The sequence below is a fragment of the Lepisma saccharinum genome, chromosome 6, assembly GCF_977018435.1.
Source record: "Lepisma saccharinum chromosome 6, izLepSacc3.1, whole genome shotgun sequence".
NCBI classification, from domain to species: domain Eukaryota; kingdom Metazoa; phylum Arthropoda; class Insecta; order Zygentoma; family Lepismatidae; genus Lepisma; species Lepisma saccharinum.
In genome coordinates this window covers 17212528-17233974 of record NC_139234.1, presented here as the reverse complement: position 1 = coordinate 17233974, position 21447 = coordinate 17212528, and the positions used below count along the sequence as shown (strand labels likewise).

Here is a 21447-nt window from a genome sequence, read left to right as displayed (position 1 = left end):
ATCGTAGATAGGCTATGACAGCCTTTAGCCACTCGCTTGTTAGGCGAGAGGAACGTTGTAAAAGGAAGGGGGTAGCTCTGGAGAACACGTCGACACTTAACTACAAGGGAACTAGCCCCGTAAGTAAGAACACACGGACATATATTTAAACACTACCTTTGACTGAACAGGCAGGGGAAGGAAAGACAAGGAATGTTCGTTACCTGGAGTTCTACGGCGATCTCTTCTCCGCTGGTCCTTGGATCGACGAGGTCCTACTCTGAAACAAAACGGACGAGGGAGCAACTCCGGGCTCCAAACTCTGTACTTTCGCCGACCGATATTCTAACGATAACTTTAACTTCCCGATTGTTCGTTTGCTCCTTTTTCTGAACTTACGATGCCTTTGGAGCTCTCTCGCGTAAACTGCAAACAACTAGACACGGATTTCTTTTGTAATAACTACTTCATCTGACTGACGGAAGACAACTAAGCATGAGATTTTCTCACGCGACCTATTTATGTGAAATTTGAACTATCGGCCATTACGACGCTTGCTTCGATCGCGTCCTCTCGCAACGGCAATCCTGAGGAAGAACGCTGATTCCTTATTTCATTTTCTAATGCAATGTCAGCGGAGTTTTTCCAACTCCGCTGAAGGACGCTGTCGCGATGAGCTTTTAAGAAGCTATTTTTTCAATGCTTCAGCGGGACCCTTTTTATAACGTGATTAGCTTATTTATTTATGATACCCGGGTCCTAGGTTCGATTCACGTCTGCGGCGTGATACGGCACACCGCTCTGGGGCAAAAAATTAGATTCACGTAGGGAAGTTAATTTTTTGAAAACCTGCTGCTTAAATAAATAATCAAAAATAATTAAAAAAATGGGCGCGACTATTCATCCTGGAGGGAAGTTAATTTCGTGTGTAGACCTGCTGCCTAAATTGAAAAAAAAAAAAATGTCGCGGCTACCCATCCTGTCCAGTCAAGGATAGAAGCAAGTATATTTGAATAAAAACCAGAGAACATACAAAAAGGCAAGAATGGGTATACAACCAAAAAATAAACACAACATAATATCATGCAGAACCTAATTCTAAACCGATGTGTTACATACTGAACCGATTTGCGGTTCGCGAGACTGACGGCGTGCGTCTTATGACTCTCGGGTGGCGCTGACAGAGCAATCTCTCGTGTCAGCGCTGACGACGAACTTATTTATCACATGTCACTCGGCACGCGCTGAAGCACTTGACACCGGAGCACACGAAAGCACTGTAAGCACACGGAAGATAAAATGTATCATTGATTCCTGGGCAAGGGTAATTCCATTGCGCATCGTTCGGAAAACACGGAGATTGTTTATACCCCTTTAACGGGGGGGATGTCTATATCACCTATAACAAAAACTAAAGAAAAAAAACTTGGTATCAATACCCAAGAAAAAAAAATCATGCAATAAGATACAAAAGTAGAGACCTGAAGGGTTCACAAGCAATGGTATATTTTTAAATATCTTACACAAGGAAGGTGAAATTGAAATATTTAATATATATACATGGGATGATTTGCTTCCCAAAAAATCAATGTCTTTTGATTTGATACACAAAATTTAAAAAGTATTAACATTAGTGGCAGAAATTTACGTTCAAATTGTTCAAGTCTTTCTGCCGGTCTGAAAAAAAAACTGTTTTATGGTACACTGCAAGTTTGTGTTTTTGACATATAGTCAGAGGGAAACAGAAAAAAAGACACTTAGTTAGCGTTCTTTATGCACAGCTGAAGGATACTCCATTAGCAATCGCGATGGCGAGCGTTCATTGGTAATGGAGATCGGCGAACTGTTCTTGCAGATCCGGCGACGGGAGTCGAACACATGAGCACACGACGACACGATACACACACACACGACACACGCACAGCTGAGATCCTGGAAAAAGGAACGAAGGTTATCCTATAAGTCCGGATAACGTCACCGAAAGGCTATTCCTGGAAGAAAGTTCTGGCTCGCGTACAGTGGGAGTCCAGGAGGAACAGACACGCGAAAACGGCACTGGTAGAGCGTCCATTTTCACAGATTTCGGTGTACGGCGTGAGGGAACGCATGAGTGAGCGTGAGGAGGTCCACCAAGAAGTGGCCGTATGCAGGTCGAAGGTCGATGAGGAGACCCGAACACACGAACGCGCGCGATGTATGTTGGGCAAGCCTGGATCAGGTGTCGAACCCAAGAACATGTATGAAGAATCTTGGCAATCTGGAAAAAGGGGGGGGGTAACACTGTTGATTGCAAAAGTAGGTGCTTCCCGCTGGGGTCGAAGTGAAGCACTGGACGACGCACTTGGAGGAGAGATGTGGTGCGGAGATGGGCACTGGGTCCAAATGGTGAAAACTCGACGAGGGGGGGGGGGTCCTGGAGTGGACAGACGGACAGCGGCAGCAACGTGAATCCTGAAGTGGGACGTTAGCACATTGGTGAACTGATGCGGCGACACTGGGCGTTGCTGGTCACGAAATTAAGGACTCAGGAGGGGAGTTCCGATGGCGCTGGGTCCTCCTTGGCTCGGGAACCTGAAGAGTAGTGGTGGGGCCGCTGGTGATATCTGGTTGCAAGCCACTGTGGGAAGGTGTTAGCCACACGCCTGGGACGTTCCTGGGGGGGGGGGGTGTCGCTGGGACAAACGGATGACACTTGGGGGGTCATCTGGCTGCTACTGTTCTGGAACGGGGGAATCCATTCGGGGGTCCTGGTGAGTGCAGCCACGAACAACCACTGGGGTCTGCTAAATCTGGACAAGTTCCGGCGATTGCGGCCCAGGGACACGACGCTTAGCAAGATGAGTCCTGGAGGGGTTGAACGATGCACTTTTGTCCTGTAAGAGGGGAGGCCTCTTTTGTAGTAGTCCTGGATAGTCTTCTGGCTGTGACGTAAGGGGAGGTCACCGCCTCCTGGAGCACTCTGGAAGTCTGGAATCCCATCCTTCATGGGGCGCCGGATCCGCCCGTGAAAGTCCATGAATGAAGCCGGGCCTCAGTGGGTTGCGAGGTGGCACGAACATAGGTTAGCGTGTAGGAGAGAGAAGTTAGTAAAAACAAAAGAGGTGATACCTGTTCAGTCATGATGGGGGGGGGGTCTATAAACTTTATAAATATAAAAAGGGGTTTAAAACCTAAAAACTGTAAGCGAAACGCAAAACATGTATCGCGATTAGCACGTAGATGGTTACCACGGAATTTAGTCGGAAGAAACCGGTTGGTTCCGGGTTCGATAACAGAAATACAGGAAATATCCTGTTAACGCAGCATTCCAAAAAATTAAAATAAAAACTGTAACTGGGAGGTTGGAAACTAAAACATCATGGAGTGGAATATCGCGATTGAGGGAATTATTCAACTGCTGTAGTGCCAGCGTCATGTCAGTCCAGTCCGGAAAAACCAGGCCCGTAAAGTTAACAGACTCGTCCGTAAACATTTTAACAGGTCGGGGTTCTATGTAGGCGTCGGCCATAGGGCGAGTGTGCATAATTTCATCGTCAAAAATGAGTTGGTCAAATTGACTGTAATTCAGGAAAACAGTGCGACCGGGAAGTACTTCAATAGTGCGACGTGTATGGATTTTACCGTTAAGAAGCTGAGAGGAAATGAATTTACCAATACCGGCAACAAGTATGCCGTGGCGTGACCGGGTTTTACGGAGTTCGGGGCCAGAGTGAGACTTGATCTCCATGGCACATCCTTCGGTTGAATTGATATCCACTAAATTTTGCAAACACGTGACGTGGGGGTCTATAGATAGTTCCGTATGGTGGCACATGTAAAGGAAGTTAGTAAATTTGCATGCGCTGGCGATAATTTCCACAAAACGGGGCGCGCCATTCTGCATCACCCTGTATGTCAATTCCGGGATTCGAACACGGGACCAGTGGCCCTGCTGATAGGATCCCAAATTAATTGCACGGTACACCGGAGAAATCGCATCCAAGGGGAGCAAGGGGGTCTCTAGTAAGAGATGAAAGGAATTCGTATCGACGTCATACATGATCAAATAGACATTGGTCACGGGCGTAAAACAACCCAACATCAGTGGTGTACAGTGTGGTTTTAAATTGGGGGTGCCCTTGAATAAAAATGCGAAGCCAAGTCGGGGTAAGAATATGGTATGATAGTTTATTTAAAGACAATTCCATAATTAAGAAGTCGAGGCGCTCGAACAGCTGAGAAGCCTGCATCATTGCCAAAATATGTTTTTCCTCTGTATATATATCACAAAATTTGTTAATAAGTTCGTCTTGTAGTTCCAGAACGGAACGTTTCAAAATTAGCAAAATGTCATGTACTTTACTAAAGGCTTTGACTTGAATCTTTTTCATGAATTTTATTTCCTCGGCAATCGCGTGTTGATTGTCCGCCAGTGTCTTGACGGAGGCTTGCAGATGGTGGATTGAAAATGAATTAAAAACACTCAGGCCGGCAGTGAACAAGTTTAAAAGGTTAAAAATAATTGAACGTTTTTCCCTTGAATGTACTGATCCATTCGACAAGGGCACTCCGCAGTTCGGCCGAAAATCTCCGACGGTGAATCTACATGGAAAATACTGCGAGACATCATGCAGGTAAGATTCAATCTTTTTACGCGAGTTGTTTTGAATCTGAGTCCAGCGAGAACAATTCTGAGGGTTTTGAGTGCGGATATTTATATCGAGGTGTACATTGACTGTCGTAAAGACGTGTTCGTACGTGTGGACCATTAGTGCCTGTTTTTCGTAATAAAGACCGAGGGATTCGAAGAAGAGGTCACTATCCTCGGAAGTATGCAGAGCCGAAAGCGAGGGGGAGACAAACAGGAAGAGAAGGGACATAAAAAAAATAGGGGGGGTCGATCCCATGATCGCGAGTCTGAAACGAAGCAGAAAAAAAAAATGCATCAGTCAGTGAAAATCATAGCAAAATCGTGCAAACTGTTGCTCGCTGAGCGAAGAGGCTGGAGACGTAATGAACACCTAGAGTTATGAGTGGCTCGAAATTCTAAGTTGAGCCTTTTCAGCTTCGTGCAACACGGCCCTTTTCAGGGCCACCAATACTATTTGGAAAGGACTATTGTCACTCTAAAACCAAAGTCAAGAAGTATTGGCACTCTGGAGACAGAGTACCGGGGCCACAAGGGAAACAATTAAACTATAAAAAGGGGGGGAGGTGGCGTAAATACGAATAATAAAAAGAAAAGGGGTCTAAAATAAATCCAAAACACAGGGGCAATAGAGTCGTTGCGATTAGGCTAAGGTATCGGTTTAAGCGACGCTTGATGCAGGGAATGGGACCTGTTGTAGATCCTCGTACGGGCGAGCGAAGGAAATGTACGATGGAAATGTAATGTCGGATGCCCAGAATCGCGAGGTTCCGGCAAAACAACTGATGCTGGGGCGAAATAAGAATGTCTATTTAAAAAATAAATAACTGACCATAGTAAAAATGAACGATATGTGTAAAATAGATAATGGTCAGGCCTATGTGTTGAAGCCGGGGAGGGGGGGTTACACGTAATGTAATCACGAGTATTAAAAATTACAAAAAGAAATGAAAGATTATACCAAAAATAAAAGGGGGAAAATGGATGGGGGGGGGTGGTAATTCTACAAAAAAAAAATGTTCATGGGAAAACAAGGTTTATTTAAAGCAGCTGTAAGAGGGTACGGCTGCTAGATATTGCCCCTCACAACGGTGTAAAAGAAGGCAAATATTTTAAGGGTTCGTCGGGGTACCAAGGGGACGTTACAAGCGACGTTTTGCCATTGAGGGGGGGGGGGGGCGTACAAAATAAACAAGGGAAAATATGGTAATAATGTGCGTTGACGTTGGTTTAAAATGAAAGATTGTATTGTGGCTGACATGAAAGGAGAAGTTGAAGTAATAAATTACAGGTAGTAAATTTAATGTGGCGAGAATTAAAATACGTAAAATAATTGGCTGCTTGCCACTAGAAGGGAGTGTGGAAGTTATAAATAACTGAAACATAATGTAAACGGTACCGCCGAAGGGCGGGTTATTTCGTCGTGGCTAGCCAAGGAAACAGTTTTGACTGTCCCCAAAAGGATTACCCCAAACGCTAATTCCCTGGGATCAACGTAAGAAACTTCGGAAGGGAAATGGCTGAGCCCCGTAAGACCCAATCCCTGTATCAAAAATGCTATTCAAACAACAAAAAAAAGAGTGAAATAAATATATCGGCACGGATCAATTGAATAAACGGCTGTCAACTGTCAAGGAAAAAAAAACAACCAAAGGGATGCTGTAACCTTAGAATGAAATGTTCGAAGTATAGCCTCATTCCACGAGATGAACGTTAAAAAAAACCCAATGTGAAATATCCGCTGCCATAACTTTGTATTGAAGTATATCTAAAAAAAAAAAACCTCGGTTCTTAGAAAGTGAACGGATAGGAAATGGTCCCCTGGTTTGCGGTGAGTGCTATTACGGAACCCGGGTACAGTATGCAGGCTGTCAAAAGGATACTCGGCTCTGTTGGTCGTAATTTGAGTCCGGAATTCCGGAACCTAAGCGGAACGTGAGTTTCTCAGGCGCATGCGAGGTCCGAAGTCCAGAATGCTGCAGGCGACATTTCGTTCATAACTCGTCTCGAGCGAAGTTGGTTCCTTGGCGTGGAAAACTCGTGGGTGTTTCTAGAACTAGAACGCGATAGCTGGCAACACTAACTTTGGCGATAAAGAATCCGCGCTAGAGAGAGAGAAAGATATCACGGTCGCGAAGGACAGATCACCGAGCAGGTGCCGGGGGGGGGGGGGGGGGTGGCGGGTGCACGAAGTCGCCAGTGTCGTTGGAAGACACGAGCGGAGAGAAATCCCAGACCACAAGAAAGGCGACTGATACTCTGTGCATTTAAAAACTGGGGCCTGGCAACCCTGAACTGATCCCTCTCTCTCCGGGCAAAGGTCTAAGTTTTCTGCAGCGCACAACAAAATCCGAGCAAGACATCGCGGGCACCTCGCGAGAGGTTTTTCCCTGCGGGAAGCGAGACGCCAGAAGGGGGGGGGATTGGCCGGTAGACGTTAACTGCGTGGAAAAGGTTGCGCGCCAGACCCGTCGCCTCTGGTTTGCCTTATGACGTAAGACTTGAACAATTTGAACGTAAATTTCTGCCACTAATGTTAATACTTTTTAAATTTTGTGTATCAAATCAAAAGACATTGATTTTTTGGGAAGCAAATCATCCCATGTATATATATTAAATATTTCAATTTCACCTTCCTTGTGTAAGATATTTAAAAATATACCATTGCTTGTGAACCCTTCAGGTCTCTACTTTTGTATCTTATTGCATGATTTTTTTTTCTTGGGTATTGATACCAAGTTTTTTTTCTTTAGTTTTTGTTATAGGTGATATAGACATCCCCCCCGTTAAAGGGGTATAAACAATCTCCGTGTTTTCCGAACGATGCGCAATGGAATTACCCTTGCTCAGGAATCAATGATACATTTTATCTTCCGTGTGCTTACAGTGCTTTCGTGTGCTCCGGTGTCAAGTGCTTCAGCGCGTGCCGAGTGACATGTGATAAATAAGTTCGTCGTCAGCGCTGACACGAGAGATTGCTCTGTCAGCGCCACCCGAGAGTCATAAGACGCACGCCGTCAGTCTCGCGAACCGCAAATCGGTTCAGTATGTAACACATCGGTTTAGAATTAGGTTCTGCATGATATTATGTTGTGTTTATTTTTTGGTTGTATACCCATTCTTGCCTTTTTGTATGTTCTCTGGTTTTTATTCAAATATACTTGCTTCTATCCTTGACTGGACAGGATGGGTAGCCGCGACATTTTTTTTTTTTTTTCAATTTAGGCAGCAGGTCTACACACGAAATTAACTTCCCTCCAGGAACTTCCCTACGTGAACCTAATTTTTTGCCCCAGAGCGGTGTGCCGTATCACGCCGCAGACGTGAATCGAACCTAGGACCCGGGTATCATAAATAAATAAGCTAATCACGTTATAAAAAGGGTCCCGCTGAAGCATTGAAAAAAGAGCTTCTTAAAAGCTCATCGCGACAGCGTCCTTCAGCGGAGTTGGAAAAACTCCGCTGACATTGCATTAGAAAATGAAATAAGGAATCAGCGTTCTTCCTCAGGATTGCCGTTGCGAGAGGACGCGATCGAAGCAAGCGTCGTAACGGCCGATAGTTCAAATTTCACATAAATAGGTCGCGTGAGAAAATCTCATGCTTAGTTGTCTTCCGTCAGTCAGATGAAGTAGTTATTACAAAAGAAATCCGTGTCTAGTTGTTTGCAGTTTACGCGAGAGAGCTCCAAAGGCATCGTAAGTTCAGAAAAAGGAGCAAACGAACAATCGGGAAGTTAAAGTTATCGTTAGAATATCGGTCGGCGAAAGTACAGATCATCCATGTAGGAGGCGAACGTGGAAGGATCCATTTGTGCACAAGCCAAGTGAATCGACCGGGTTAATCCTGCAGGACTGGTGCTTGCGCCCATTGCAGCAAAATTAAGTTCAAAATGGCCTTTTCCTGGCACTGTGAATGCCGTATACGGCTTGCTGTCTTCCGACAGGGGTAACTGAAAATACGACTGGTGCAAATCAAGATTACAATAGAAACGTTTGCCGCCCATTTGATATAGAGTCTCATTGAGATCGTTCATACCAATCGCATCAAAGATGGTGTTCGAGTTCAGTGCACGAAGATCCTGCACCATGCGGTATTTCCCGTTACTTTTGCGCACGAGAAACACAGGCGAGTTGTAAGGGGACGTAGATTCCCGGATGACCCCTTGCCGTAACAGGGAGTCGATTTGCTCATTCATTTCTTTTCTCAAATGAATGGGCACCGGGTACGGCCTGGACCGGAAAACAACATCGTCTTTCAGGCGAATGCGGTGTACGTAATTTGTAGCTCGACCCACGTCAGTTTCGGACCAAGAAAAAACGTGGGAATAGGTATTCAAGAGCTGCAATAATTGTTGTTTTTGTATGGGCATAAGGTCCGGATTAATGTCGAACTGCTTGTCAACCGGAGATGCGTGACTTGCATCTTCAGTTTCTGTCGTGACATTCACTTGAGCCGGGGTGGGAAATACACTGGCGGTGTCACTCGCACCTTCCCCGGTCGGGGCGACCGGTGCCCCGGTGTGGGTAACCGGGACGGGGAGTTCCCACGCTTCCGCAGCGCCGATACGCTGACCTTTGGGAATTGTAATTCTATGCGTCAATGGATTGCTAATCCAAAGAAGGTTGGTCTGAGTATTTAAAATAGCCCGAGGTATTAATAAGCCAGATTTCTGTTGAAACGGCACGTCAGGTTCCAATAACGTGTCGGAATCGGCGATACCATTCACCAAACGCACATGGATACAAAGGTGAGAGCGAGGTTTCACTACTATCTTCCTCGCCGCGACAAATTCGGGAGTGAGATTAGCCTTTATCATGTGCGCGAGCTTGATAGACACGTCGAACGCCCTGTGGGTAGTGGCCCTAAGAGTAGATTTTACTGGAGATCCAAAACGATACAGGGTGAGACGATTTCTATGGAAGTCTAAATTAGCCCTCTGATTCGTTAAAAAGTCGTTCCCCAGAATTACACCCTGTTGAAAATGAGGAAGAACGCGAAAGGGATGTCGGAATTGATATCCACCTAAGGAAAACGTCAAGAGCGCGATCTCTTTTACCGCAAGGGGTGTGTTGGACACACCCTGTATGAGAGTGGGAATTTGGAAACGTTTCGCACTGGCTGGAACGTCCTTCGCACCAATTACAGAAATCATAGATCCGGTATCAAGAATGAACTTCTGTGATTGCCCGTCCAGCTCTGCACTGACGTAAATTAACTCCGAGTGGGGAAAAGTCTTGACGGAGAGACATTTAATCTTGGGGGCTACCTGGACGTCTCGTCTCCAAGTAGCTACTGGCCGTTTAAATCACTATCGGTGGCCTGACATACATCCGAAGTGTGATAGGGGTACGAACATCGGTGACAGCGGACTCCTTCGCGGCGTTCCCCTTGCTCCACCCGTCCGCATCGCGACACAGATGATTGAAAACTGGGAGATGCGGACCGCGAGTTACCCCGCCGCCACTGTTGGCGCTGGTCATTTCGGTCAAACCTATTGAAGTTATTAGACCGGGGACGGTATTGGCCTCGGCCGCGACCAGAAAATGATCTATTATTATTATTATAGAATCTTCTGTTTGTCTGACCGCGATAATTATTGCGGGGGTGGTAGAAGTCATTCCGTCTTCCGTCGCCCGGCGACTGCTGGCCGTGAGACGGACTGGATAGCTCATCCAGCCGAAGAGTCAGACTCTTCAGCTGATCTTCAAGGCCCGTTTCTTTAGGGACAGGTTGCGGGTTCGATGGGGCCATCTGTTTGTGCTGGAGCGCGTCGAGTTGCGCTTGGAGGGCCTTCACCTGGAGATCAAGTCCCGGGGATTCGCGTGAGCGTGCAACCTCGGGAGAGAGCACCGGCACTTCCGGTCTCACGTGCGCGCTGTAAGGCGGCGCTCGCAGCTGGGCGAGGAGGGAGTCGGTGTTCGCTTCCGACAATAAATCTTGGATTTTGCGCTTCCGAATAAGAAATTGCAATTTCTCGAAAGCCTTTAGATCCTGTACAAAATCCGGGACGGAAGCATATTCCTTTTTATATGTCTCCCGGATAAACTCTGGCTGAAGGCCTAAGGTGAGGTGTTTAATTTGAGTGGCGGGAGACATCTCGGGATCGAGTCGGTACAACATTAGGTGTTTGTCACGGATGTAGTCCGTGACGGCTTCTCCGTCCTTGTGGAGGCGAGCTTTAATCTGATCCTCCAATTGCAACTTGTCTACGGAGCCCGTAAATTCCGTAATCAGCTGTGTTTTCAGCTGATCATAGGTAAACACTCTACCTGCCTGCGCTGTTTTCCAGGCTTCGAATAAACGAAGCGCCGGACCCGCCAACAGCGCCGGAACCATTTTGAGTTTCGTCGGCGTATCCCAATCGTTAAGAGTGGCGAGACTCTCGACACGGTCAAAGAAGCGGCGAACGTCCTCGCCGGTCGTGCCGTTAAACTGCACGCCGTCATGCATAAACGGGTTCAGAAATCCGGAAAAAGCCATCCTCGGGCGGCGCTGTGGGACTCGAGCCAAGGTACTCGCGGGACGCTCCCACGTGTGACGATTAAGCAAGATGGGGCTTCGAATTGGAGTTGATGCGGCCGTAGGGCCTGTGTCGTTAAGACGAAAGCTGACCGCGTTTTCGGCTAGAATCGCGAGATGATCGAGCGTCTCATCTAATCCGTCCGGGAGGGGAAGAGAACGAAAGGTGTGATTAAGAGGGTCGTCTACCTCGTTGAACGACATGAACCATACTAAAAGGAATAAAAGTCGAACAAGAACAACAAAAAGTAAAGGGAAAGTTACTCAACTTTAGAAAAGAAGCTAAAAAAATAACAACAATAATCTCGTTCATGCATTTCGCGAGGGGAAATGTATGAAAAAAAAAAGCCGCGCAAAACCTCCACCACGTATAAAGTCTAAGAGCGGGGATCGTAGATAGGCTATGACAGCCTTTAGCCACTCGCTTGTTAGGCGAGAGGAACGTTGTAAAAGGAAGGGGGTAGCTCTGGAGAGCACGTTGACACTTAACTACAAGGGGACTAGCCCCGTAAGTAAGAACACACGGACATATATTTAAACACTACCTTTGACTGAACAGGCAGGGGAAGGAAAGACAAGGAATGTTCGTTACCTGGAGTTCTACGGCGATCTCTTCTCCACTGGTCCTTGGATCGACGAGGTCCTACTCTGAAACAAAACGGACGAGGGAGCAACTCCGGGCTCCAAACTCTGTACTTTCGCCGACCGATATTCTAACGATAACTTTAACTTCCCGATTGTTCGTTTGCTCCTTTTTCTGAACTTACGATGCCTTTGGAGCTCTCTCGCGTAAACTGCAAACAACTAGACACGGATTTCTTTTGTAATAACTACTTCATCTGACTGACGGAAGACAACTAAGCATGAGATTTTCTCACGCGACCTATTTATGTGAAATTTGAACTATCGGCCGTTACGACGCTTGCTTCGATCGCGTCCTCTCGCAACGGCAATCCTGAGGAAGAACGCTGATTCCTTATTTCATTTTCTAATGCAATGTCAGCGGAGTTTTTCCAACTCCGCTGAAGGACGCTGTCGCGATGAGCTTTTAAGAAGCTCTTTTTTCAATGCTTCAGCGGGACCCTTTTTATAACGTGATTAGCTTATTTATTTATGATACCCGGGTCCTAGGTTCGATTCACGTCTGCGGCGTGATACGGTATGAAATGGGTGGAATTAATAAAAAAGCATGTGGAAAGTAAGTTCGTTAAGTTTCCTGAGCCACCTTCAATTTTCTGCACAAAAATGGATTCAACTTGCCAGATGAGTTAAAGGAGAAAGAGAAAGTCGGTGCCACCAGAAGGAGGAGGGGAGGAAAGACAAGAAGAGTAGGTTACAGGATGGAGGGGAGGGGGAGAAACAGCCAGCTATAACACCTGCAAGGTGGAAAAACCAGTTTACCTAGGAGGAAATAAGGACACAAGTTATACATTCCTTAGAAGTGTGGAGTGTTGTGTTGTTGTATGTATATTTTGGCGTAGCTTGAAAAAGTTCTGGGAAACCAGAACGAAATGTCGCAGATTAAATAAAATAAAAACCACTAAAATAACTGTGTTAGATTGTTTTGCACTTATATTGGTATTTTATAAGTACTAGTAAAAATTTCTTAATGGTTCATCCCTACAAAATATGTGCTTCTGTAGCAATTACATGAGGAAAAGGAGTAACTCTAACAAATTATGTGCATGAATTAAAGAATACAAAAAGTGGGACAGCAAGACATAAACACCATCACAGAACTGCGAGTGTTTAGAATCTGTGTCAGAAAAATGTATGCAACGTCTCCATTCTGCTGTAGAAGGGGGGAGGGGGAGAGGGAGGGAGGGGAGAGGGAGAGAGAGGGGGGAGAGAGAGAGGGAGGGAGAGAGAGAGAGAGAGAGAGAGAGAGAGAGAGAGAGAGAGAGAGAGAGAGAGAGAGAGAGAGAGAGAGAGAGAGAGAGAGAGAGAGAGAGTAAAGTAATTGAACAAATTGAACAGCCAAGTTCCATAACAAGTTGTAGCACTTTATAAGACTTCTTTACGTCATAACTAAACATTTCGAACACTATAAGGAAGTACAAGCTACAAACCTGCACTCAATATCACATCGGAGGCCATTGCAAACAACTGTATCCACGTACTCTGTATATTCCTGCCATTTCTTGTCCTCTGGGTCAATCACCTCAAACAAGTTCATGTTGTCCAGCATCAGGTCATGGACTTCCTCAGCTGCTGACTTTATTTCAGACATCCTGAAATCACAAACAATAATACAGAGAACTTAATGGTTACACTACACACAAGAAATGACTTAAATAGAAGTTGATTATGTTCAAAAGTAACAATTTTTTTTGTAATGTAGTCACAAGTAACAGCTATTTTAAATAAGTAACTGTAATTGTGTTTCTCTATAAACATGGTAAAAAAAAGGTAAAGTGCTCCCCTGTGCATAGCACCACGCCATGAAGGCGTATAGCGGGTGTGGGGGTAATGCCCCACACTTTCTTGATCCGGTCGTGAGTGAGGGTGATGTGATCAGCATCATGCCCCTGACCGCCTTTACCCCCCCCCCCAGGGTTTCCCCCAGGTAGCCATTTTATTTGACGCTGGGTGGGTGCTGGGGACGCTTCCAACGTTAGAAAAGTTCCCGGATTTGAACCAGCCACGGATCGAACCCGGGACCTTTAGCATGGTAGTCAGATGCGTTACCGACTGAGCCACCGCGGCCACTATATAAATAAATCCTTGAAATTGTGCTGTTCTTTTTGTTATTCATGTACAATTTATACATTGTACCTCCCAATAATGAAAGTTAATGGAAGAAGAAAATCTTTTTTTTTTTAATGGTACATATTTGGCACTCGCCTGTCGCTACCACAATAGATCAAAGTGAATGAAAAATTGTAATATGTAGCATGATACATAGGTACAACCACGCAGTTTTGTTGAAAATTGGCTGATACTTCTTGACTTCTTGGGAAAAATGAATATACAACAGCAGCAGTGTTGCCAGCTTACGGAATCAATTTCCAGAATTTCGCTTCTAGTTTCAGCCCCATGCACACTGGGTGGATCAAATTTGGAGGGAAACACGACAAAAGACCACTGAGGATATGTAGTGCTGTCCCAAAATGTTGTTAAAAAAAAGGAAATTATGCAACATTTTCAGTAATTTTCGAGAAATTTTGAAAATTGGGCATTTCTTCCTGGACCCCTAATTGTCACACATTGTTAAAGTGTTCCTTTGTTCTCATTGTATATCAGAATAAAAGTGGTGGTTGAGGAGTTATAGCTAATTTTATAAGATCTACCCATAATAATCAGAGAGAAACAAAGGACAGTTTCAAACTCCATTTGTTAATAACAGAAACAATGGATATATTGTGTTGTAATTGAAGTATGTCATACTTTCATGAGAACCAAAAAGACAGAACTGCATATCATATGTAGTTTTCAAGAAATGGCACGTTAATTGCTGCTATATGGTGCTAGAAGAAAGTCTTGTCTTCCCAGCCATCCTCAATGGATATACAGGTGGGAAAACATTTTCCTGTCTGTGAACAAAAGGTTAAAAGTTGTTTAAAATATTGATTAATATTAGTATGTAAGTATTTCACTATGCACAAATTTAACAAGAGTTTTGCTTTGAAATATTCAAAATTACATGAGAATATTATGCATTGTGTTTTGTTTTTTTCCAAAGTTAGGTCATTGCATGTCCTCAAGAGTGGTCCAAATTTGGTTCAACCCCCCCCCCCCCCCCCAAGATTTCAACTTTCTATGACAATTAGTTCTATTGTTTTTTTGTTTTTTTTGTACATGGAGGCAAGGTTTAAAAGCACGTGCTTGAAAAGTTCCTATCCGAAAAGGCTACACATGGACACCAGGCTCTGTCCGCTAGAGGTTAAACTGTAGGTCCAGCCCCAATTAGCCTTTCTTTTCAAAGCAATAGTTAATGATTATTTCAGTACTTACAGGGTGTTGTTTCTAAAAAGAGAAATGCTTTTATACTTACCTTTTCAGAACTTTTTCCGAACGGTCATCCAGGTACAAGAGATGTTCTTTCTTACCATCCTTTCTCTCAAATAGGGGAGCGTTGCTCCATGCTGACGTCAGTGAGCTGATCTTTTGGACATTGTCCTGTGTTTTCTGAAGGGTCCTCTCCAAATCCCTCACAAGCTCTTTAATATCGAGGATGTACTCCTCCGCCTCTGTTATGGAGAAAATAGAGATCAATCAATTACATTTCTAGCGACATTGTTCATTGTGAGATAAAAATTGCCACCTTAGAGACATTTCGCGCATTATGCAACAAGTGACACGGAAACACTTAAATAAGTGACACATGTCATTGGGTTCTCACATCAAAATGACAAGTGGTATATGACACTTCTCCACAAACTGCACACACACACACACGTGACTACCCACTGCATTTTGGCAACAATCATGTATCCACTTTTTTTCACCATTTCTCTTTTCCTAAGTAACAATACAAGCACAACTTTGATAAACATACATCAGATCCTTGATAAATGCATATTTTTCATGGGAATTTGCCAAACTTTTCATTACGTTTATAAAGAAAATTCACATATATTTCCCACATTTCACAGATTTTCAAGGTAGCAGACAGCCTGTTGCAACAAATGCATTGGACAGTCTTAATAAGCAATTATAATGAGATAACAATGAAGCTTTTCGTAATCAGTTTAAAAAAATTAAAACGGTTATGGTAAGGTAGGATAAATGAGACACCTCCCTGTAATTTTGTCACTGTTGCAGTATGGAATAGCTGGCAACAAATTTTTATATATCAGACACACTACATCTATAAAACATTCTGGCAATAACTTAATGTATGTTTTTTTAAGGGCATTTTTGTAACAAATCTGTACAAGCAGCAAAAGCATAATTCATCCTTTGAATTATTTTTTACAAGAACTAGTGCACACTACAAAACTGTCTGCATATTCACACAGAGCATATATTTAATAATTAAGATGATCATGAAATCTGTTATTCTAGAAGTGTTTGATATCTATGAGGTGGCAAAGTTTGCCCATTGGGGGAATGGGGAGAGGCAAGTGGACCAGCACTATGGTGAGGTAAATGAGGCAGATATATAACAATTGTAAATTGGTTCATAGTAATTACAAAACAAATTATTACAGCCTATAGTAATGTAGATAGATAAACAAAATAATTTTGTTTTACGTTGCATAGTTGCAGGTTAATAATTTATTTATTGAGAAACTCCAGATACAGCGCAGTTGGCCATTTTACACTAAAATTGTCAACAATGAAAATACAATGATAATAATTTATACATACAGTATTTCTTTTAAAGGACAAGTTGTAGTTGACATTCGAATTGCTGCTGCTTCTCTCTCCCTCTCAACCAACCCTGATGATGAGTCTGAGATGAAACCGAAAGCTTGGACAGATTGTTAAAGTGTTTTTAATCCTCTTTTCATTTGTTTTGTGTTGTGGCACACTAACATGTCCTTGCTGGCATGTGGCATAAGAAGATTTTTGTCACATTTAATCATGTAGAAACTTAATGAGTTCTATAAAGATAGCATACCAGTTATTAAAATCATGTTCTTTTCAACACATAAGGTCCTTAGGTCATTTGGATGTGCCTACATGTCAGATGATGCATTAAATATGCATCTGTACGAATAATTTGCAACTATAAAATGGAACATCTTGTACATAACAATTTTAGAAATTGACTTTACTGAAATGTATTTTTTGTTCACTGACTTGCCTGCTAGAAAAAGAAGCTACATGAGAACTGTTCAAGGTAATTCACTGCTGTCCTTTTAACCAATTCATCAGAGCATATACCATATATCAATTGCCCACTTACACCACATGTCTAGCATTATTTAAAAATAAATAATAAGGAGGGTGGCCCACGAACCAATCATATCCTATATTATACCATTTAATTTTATAATCTATTGAACCATTCGTCATAGCCTTGGTATCAAGGAGTCCCAGTTTGCAGCCAGGATTAATCATCTGGGGGTGCTCAGGGGGTGCAGAAAGAAATTTAGGGGGTGCGATGTTGAAAATGAGAAAAAACATTAGACAGGCATGCAACCTTTCAAAACTGGGGGGGGGGGGGCAAAGTGCCCATACAACACTAGGGGGGGCAGGGACAGTTTACTTTCCCTTGGTAGATAAGGTTTAGCATAGTGCAGGAGCAAAAATAGCAAAGAGCGGGGTGCAACTGCTACTCTAACCTCCACCACTGATTAACATAAATTACTGACTGAAATGAAATTATATGTGTGAAATATATAATAATAATAATAATAATAACAAAATCGTCTTTATTAGAGCGGACGTGTTTCAGCTTCGAGGGCCACTCTTATAACAAACCCTTGTCTGGGTGATTAATACAAAGTAAAAAAAAGGATTATATGTATAAACTAATGGACATAGATATCTACTGTTCGTCGCTTTCATCTTTAGTACACATACATGTACGAAGTCAGCTGAAACAATGAATGAAACAGCAATAGCAATAATAATAATAAATTGAAAAGACAAAGGATAATTATGAAATTTATAATGCTAATAATTATAACAAGTTACATGAACAGAGTTGCTAATTATTATAATGGACATATATTTATAACAGAAAAGTTGCTTGTGATTATGTGCTTAGGTGCCTTGCTAGTAGACGATTTTTTAGTTTCTTTTAAAACTGCTTATGACACTGGATGGATGTTAGAGAGGTTGGAAGGGAATTCCATTCCTTGGTGGCAGATACGGTGTACGATCTTCCATAGGTGGTTGTGTTATGTACCGGGACTGACAATAAGTTCGTCCGTCGCGTTACATATTGATGCCTGCTCAAATTTGTATTCAGTTTCTCAAAAATATATCTAGGCTACATGCTGCTTAGTACTTTATGTGTTAAAGTTAGTAACTGATATTTAGCGAAATTTAAGGCAATTCAAACTATGTAAGTATGCTGAAATGTGGTCTCTTTTTTTGAGCTTGTATATGAATCTCATGCATGCATTCTGTAGTTTTTGTAGTTTATTAGATAAGGAGCTGCTTGCATTGAAAGCAACTATGGCTCCATAGATTAATCGTGATAATACTAGGCTTTCACATATTTTATTCTTAACCTCAGTGCCTACAATATTCTTTAAGTGGTTCAAGGCTCGAAGAAATTTGTTGGTTTTTTTATCTGCACTGAGATATGATCTGGCCATTATATGTGGGAATCCATGACAAAGCCTAGGTTAATAACGGTCTTTTCTAAAGTTAATATGTAGTTCTTCAATTTAGGGAGTATCATGTGATCTGTGCTTTCGCTTAGCTTTTTCGCAATAAATTTGGATCCTATTATGATGTATTTCGACTTAGTTGGGTTTAATTTTAGCAGGTTAAATTGTGCCCAGTTACTACTGGCATCTAGGTCTTTTTGTAGCTGAGATATCGTACTTCAGTATTCTTTTACCCCTGTGTGTATGTAAATCTGAGTATCATCAGCATATTGGTGATACTGAGCATCCATTACATAAATGGAGAAAAGCATATAACTTTAGATTGACATTCACTTTCCAGGGAGGCTGTGTCCCCCCTTGCAATCCCCCTGACGTCCATGATGATATGTATTAAGCCTTATACTCCAAGAAAGTGGTCATACAGTGTAAACATTCAGATACACGTTGCAGTCTTATTGAACTATGTAGTGAAATACAAAATGAAAATACCCTTGCCTTTAGAAACACAATTTTTGAACCTTCTCAATGTAACCAATGGAGGTACAAAATACATAGTACATTGTACCTTCCGTATGCCACTTCAGACAAAACGCGAAGTGCACAGCAACTTCGTCTTCTTAAAAACCCTTCTGTCACACTATCCCCAACAACGAACTGTAAAATTTCTTCGTGAACATTGGGCCTCTTCCTAAGAGTTTGAAAAATCCTGAAATCGTACTTTTACTAGACATGTTACGTGGAACAAGTACATAGAACGTATTAACAAGAAAACTATACCCTTCACGTTACAACTTGCATTAAATAATTTCCCAAGCACGACTTGGTGATACCTCGAAAGCAACTGAAATTTTTGCTTTAGTGTGAGGAAGAACAAATAGGCGGAAAATAAACCCTTTATCAACAATACAATAAAGAAAAAGAAAAAGAACATAACTCACATTCCCACCTGAGAGCAGGTCAGATGTGGTTGCTGGCAAAATCCAGTGTGTTAATGGCCGCGTGTGCCAGTAACAAAGGATTCACAAGGGAAACAGGGATCTAAGGTCTAGTTATAGTAAATATGGACCTAAGTGTGTGTGACAGCATCTAAGGATCCCAGTGCAAATTTCGCCAATGTAGCCAGTTTTGTGTCCCTCATCAAAAGTGAAAGTCCAGACCGCATGGTCGACGAAACTGACGCCATAGCAGCATCCATGGAATATCAGTTAATATCTATGTCGTTTTTAGCCATCCATGCCAGAAAAGCCAGGAAAGCTCACCCATCACTCCCCAACTGCCTTTATCACTTCAAGGAAGCATGAATTTCCTATTTTTTAGTAGTGTATACCCCAAAATTGCCCATGTGTCGGGATGTGGCTATTGAGTGTGAAATAGTGTGTGTGGCCCCCACGTATGAAAGGTATATTATCCAGCAGGCTGGTATGTAAGTACAGAACCCTTTTGTATATCTCTTTTGTGTGTTGTATGTACAGTGAAATATTCATGTTTGGTGGTGGCTATGCCACAAGCGGTGTTCTTTATGAATAAATGTGTCGTTCAAAGGTGCCTGTAGTGAATCATAAGACTACCAAAGCCTCCTCTAGCTACCGTTTCTGAAATTTAGGCTAAAGTTCGTCTGTTGCTTAACTGGTCTCTCAAGGGATACCTGTTATGATACGGAACACCACACATGGAATAGGGTCTGTGTGTGGCCGAGTACAGCGTGGCTCTCTCTTTCTTTTCTCTGTCCGATTAAGTGTTGTTTTTGGTTAGTTTTAAAGAAGTCTCTTTTCAACTAAGCAAAACCAACCAATCCATCAATAAGATAGTATAAAGTAAAAGAGAAAATAATTTATATAAAGTAAAGTCAAAGTACACACAAAAAACTTTATATTGTGATATTTTTATTATATATTCACAAAAACAAACCCACCCCTTATACCTTGATTACAAGGCGACGACGCAACCACTGCGCCATCGGAGAGGCCCTCTAATTTCAATGAATTTGAATGGACAACACCAATAGTAGTTGTCCATTAAATAATAGTGGTTAACAAGTTATCAGAAACACTTGTGTACGAGAATCTAGAGATAAATCTGAAGAGATAGACCCACTCACCATCAGCATCCCAGTTAATCTCATCCTGAGCCTCATCAATCAGTTCATCTATCTCGGTAACCCTGTTCTGGATCAGTGCAAATTCCACGGGGTGAGAGGACTCTCTTATCTTGTTGTACCTTCAAACAGATGGATTAAGACATAAAAATAACAGCAAACAAAAAAACTGCAATAGCAACAAAACTTGCATTTCAAGTACGACAGAGTTCATGCTGATGTATGGGTATTGGTATCAGAAAGTATCAGTAGGAATTTAATGACCGATACCAGCTGAAACTTTTGTGAAGTCTGAAAATATTGAGGGGTCTGAAAAAATAACATGCGACAATTTCATGAAATTGAAATATACTGGGAATTATGCAAAATGCATAATTTTGATTATTTTAGCAACAAGATTGTGGCGAGAAACTGTTTTTGTGATTAAGGGATTATCTCAAAAGAAATAACGAATATTTTAAAGCCAAACTCTGGTAGATTGCTATGATATTATTCCAGTGAAAAATTTATAAATACTCTGAATTGTTTTAAATTTTTTAAATTTCGAATTGTTGGTGCCAGTGGAAACAAGTCTGTTGTCATTAAAATCAGCCAAACCAAAATTTCAAGTTATCTTAAAAACATGCACCGAGTTTCTTCCTCCTAACTTATGGTGTTACAAGCAAATCAAATTTTATTGTAATCTATTGAGAAATCACACATCTTTTCTCCAGAGATTGTAAATTAGTCAGTCAATATTGTATTTGATATCGCTATCTGAAGTTACTTAGTCATATCCATGAGTTGGTATATTTTGTCCTCAGGAAGTTTTTAGACCAAAGTTATAAGCGATAAGTGAAATGCAACATGGTTTTTCACACAGTAATGTCAAGCAACCAGCAACATGGCCACAAACTGCACAGATCTGAATACACATTTTCCCTTCAGTCATTTAAAAGCATTCACTGTGCATGCGACTGAGGCAACATAAAATGCATAATATGGAATAGCCC

The 21447-nt window shown here is 42.4% G+C and overlaps 1 protein-coding gene across 1 annotated transcript in view; it reads right to left on the bottom strand.

Moving 5' to 3' along the window:
* The window catches only part of LOC145988599 (dynein beta chain, ciliary-like), a 292854-nt gene that overhangs the window by 230657 nt on the left and 40750 nt on the right, over positions 1-21447 (bottom strand). Inside the window, exons 14-16 of the mRNA XM_083123590.1 lie at positions 20459-20577; positions 15123-15318; positions 13198-13359 (exon numbers count right to left, since the gene is read on the bottom strand). Of these exons, the coding sequence (XP_082979716.1) occupies positions 13198-13359; positions 15123-15318; positions 20459-20577 (477 nt within the window). The remainder of the gene's footprint in view (positions 1-13197; positions 13360-15122; positions 15319-20458; positions 20578-21447) is intronic.